At 62.6% G+C, this 2,783-nt stretch overlaps 1 protein-coding gene across 1 annotated transcript; it reads left to right on the plus strand.

Annotated features, from left to right (window-relative positions):
• The first annotated feature begins 818 nt into the window (after positions 1–818).
• LOC123594802 (translation initiation factor IF-2-like) lies at positions 819–1,944 on the plus strand. Its single transcript, XM_045471778.1, has 2 exons — positions 819–1,137; positions 1,439–1,944. Exons 1-2 carry the CDS (start codon positions 1,083–1,085, stop codon positions 1,849–1,851), a joined length of 468 nt encoding a protein of 155 aa, XP_045327734.1. The 5' UTR covers positions 819–1,082; the 3' UTR covers positions 1,852–1,944.
• Positions 1,945–2,783: the final 839 nt, after the last annotated feature.

Below are 2,783 nucleotides of genomic sequence, written 5' to 3' on the forward strand. Positions count from 1 at the left end.
GTTTGTCCAGCCTGGGCTACCCCCATTCCAGATGCAGGGAATTTCCATCCTTTTTTCAAGGTAGGAAGTGCCAGGAAGAAAGCAAAAGTGTGCTCACTGGATGGATGGCCAAATCTTCTAGTCAGCTACTCCACTGCTGATCCTAGCTGCAGGGAGCCACAGAGCCCTGCACCCGGAGATCTTCTCTGGATCCTGGAAATTCCACGCAGCTCACAAGCCCATCCTCTTGCCCCACCAAGAGGAGCCCTCATTGGCCCTCAGTAGCCCTTCCGCCTCTTCTGCTTAAAAAGAACTGAGGGTGAGGAAGAGATTCCAACCGGAATGGGTCCCCTTTTCTCAAAACCCCCCTTCCAGAGGTCCAGGCACATAGAGGAAATGGAGGAAGGCTCACTTTTCACCCTAGAACTGCTGAGGCCAGAATGTGTCCATTAGCGCTCTCTGAAAGGCTTCTGGCACTCAGAAATTCACCATGCATTTGACATCACCCGTGGCTCTTCAACTCTAACGCTTGCTTCCTTCTGCCTTTCTCTTCCCTGGCCTCAACTTCTGCCCTCCCAGACCTGCTGTCCAGCTTCCCAGTCCCCCCCCGGGGTCCCCACAGAGGCTGTCCTCTGTGGGAGAGGGAGAGTGGCCTTTTTCTTCGTCCCTAAAACTCCTCCAAGGGGGTCTGAAGGCAGCTAGAAGACCAAGAGCCTTTCTTGAGTCTTGGCTGCTACGTGTTTAGTATTCACAGCGTGTCTCTTAAAAATGTCCTGAGATCATTCATCAGGCACTGTGCTGTGTGCCTAGCTACTCTCCTCTGGGTGTGTGTGCGTGTGTGTGTGTGTGTGTGTGTGTGTGTGTGTGTATCTGCGCAGGACCCTCCCTCCATCTGCTGGCGAACACACATGCACACAAACCTTAACCTCCTTCCCCTCTCACCAAACCAACCTCATGCTCCAAGCGGACCTTTGCCCGCTGGCAGATCGCTCCCTTCCCGAGGTGGGCTCCAGGGCTGGGCCTGGGCTCCAAACAGCTCGCACTCCAGTGCTGAGGAGAGACGCTGCCAGCAGGAGCCGAGCCGAAACTCAAAGTGCGTGTAGATGTTGACAGCGTTGACCTGGAGCGGAGCTGCCGGAAAGGCAACCCCAGCGAAAGGCGAGCAAATGGGAGGCGAGGGGAGCTTGGGGAGGCAAGGTCAGGGGCCAGGGAATGGTGTCCCTAAGCGAGCGTTCCCGTCGCCCCTTCTCTGCAGTTCACTCCCCCACCCCCACCCCCGCACTTTCCCGGGTTCACTTTGGAAATTGGCTTGCCCGGTTAGCTGCCAGCAGTTCCCGGCAGAGCTCAAACCGAACAGTCAGGTTCAAGAAGTGAGGAAGCGCCGGGGTGGGTGGCTGGGTTGCTGGGTTGTGTCTTGGAAGATTCTTTCCCCAATTGTCAATTTTGTGCTTATTTTTAGTTGTGACCCTAGCCGGGAGCTGTGCCTTTAAGCCGCGTTCCCTATCGGGGAAACCGACGCCAGCACTCGAGGGTCGGGAGGCTCCCGAGAGGCCCCTCTTTTCTGCACTCCCCCTCCCCCGCCCCCGCCCCCGCCCCCGCTCCCGCCCCTTCTCCCCTCCCCGCCTCGGCTGTCCGGCCGCCTCGCGGCCAGCCGTCACCTTGCCGCCTGCCGCACTCCTGGAGCGAGAGAGCGACGAGCGAGCCACGGCGATGGTGCCGCCCGCGGCGCAGCCATGGAGCCCTCCCAAGGAGCCCGCGCGCGCCGCTGCCAGCCTGCCCGCAGCCCGCTGCCTGCGCGCCAGCTCCCCGTGTCCCGGGCCAGCTGCTGCCGCCCCGCCAGCCTCTGCCCGCCACGCCGCCCGGCGCCACTGAGCCCCACGCCCGTGCCGGGCTCGGGGACACGGGCGCCCTAGTCCCGCCGCCGCCGCCGCCGCGCCGCCGCCGCCGACGAGGAGGAGGAGGAGGAGGAGGAGGAAGAGGAGACGGAGGAGGAAGGTAAGAGGCGCGCTGCCTTGGGGGGGGGGGGGGCGCCCGCGGGCTCAGCCCGGCCAGGTGTGGGTCGCGGCGGCTGCGTGCCGCTCCAGGTCGGCTCGGGGGCGACCGGCGCTTGGGCGCCCCCGGGAGTCGGGGTCAGGGCGGGGGGCGCAGAGCGTGTCGGGCGGCGCGGAGTTTGGGCGGGGAGCGGCCGGTTGCGCGCCCACTGCCCCGAGAGTCTCCGGCTTAGCAGGCTCGCCTTGGCCGCTGGGGGTGCAGGGTGAGGAGCCGAGTGCAAGGGAGTGCAGCGCGTTCATTATGGGGCCTTTGTGTGTGCGCCGGGGCCCTGGGCACAGTTGGGAGAGCTGGCGAGACTCGGGGCCTGGCTGCTGGGAGGTGGCCACTTAGCTGGGGTGCCCGGAGAAGCTCGAGCCCCAGGGCCGCCAGAAACAGCTGTCTGAAGCATGTGTGTGGTTCTTGGGGCCACGTTCACACGCGGACACGGACGCGCGCGCACACACACACACACGCACGCACACACAGCCGCACCATATACCCGGCGCTCAGCTACAGTCACCCCCATCCAAAGACGAAACACACAGACACACAGAGAAACACACACACACACAGCTACACTTGCCCCTTCCACCAGGATGCTAATTAAGCAGTCACCCAAACATACACAGCTAGGCGCACCTCCTCCCCAGTGCCGAAATACATGTACACACACACACACACACACACACACACACACACACACACATTTCTACTCCCCAGCCTGGTGCTTTGGAGGTTGGAGAGTGTGTATGTGAGTGAGTGAGTGTGTGTGT

Source organism: Leopardus geoffroyi, chromosome X, assembly GCF_018350155.1.
Source record: "Leopardus geoffroyi isolate Oge1 chromosome X, O.geoffroyi_Oge1_pat1.0, whole genome shotgun sequence".
Taxonomy (NCBI): Eukaryota; Metazoa; Chordata; class Mammalia; order Carnivora; family Felidae; genus Leopardus; species Leopardus geoffroyi.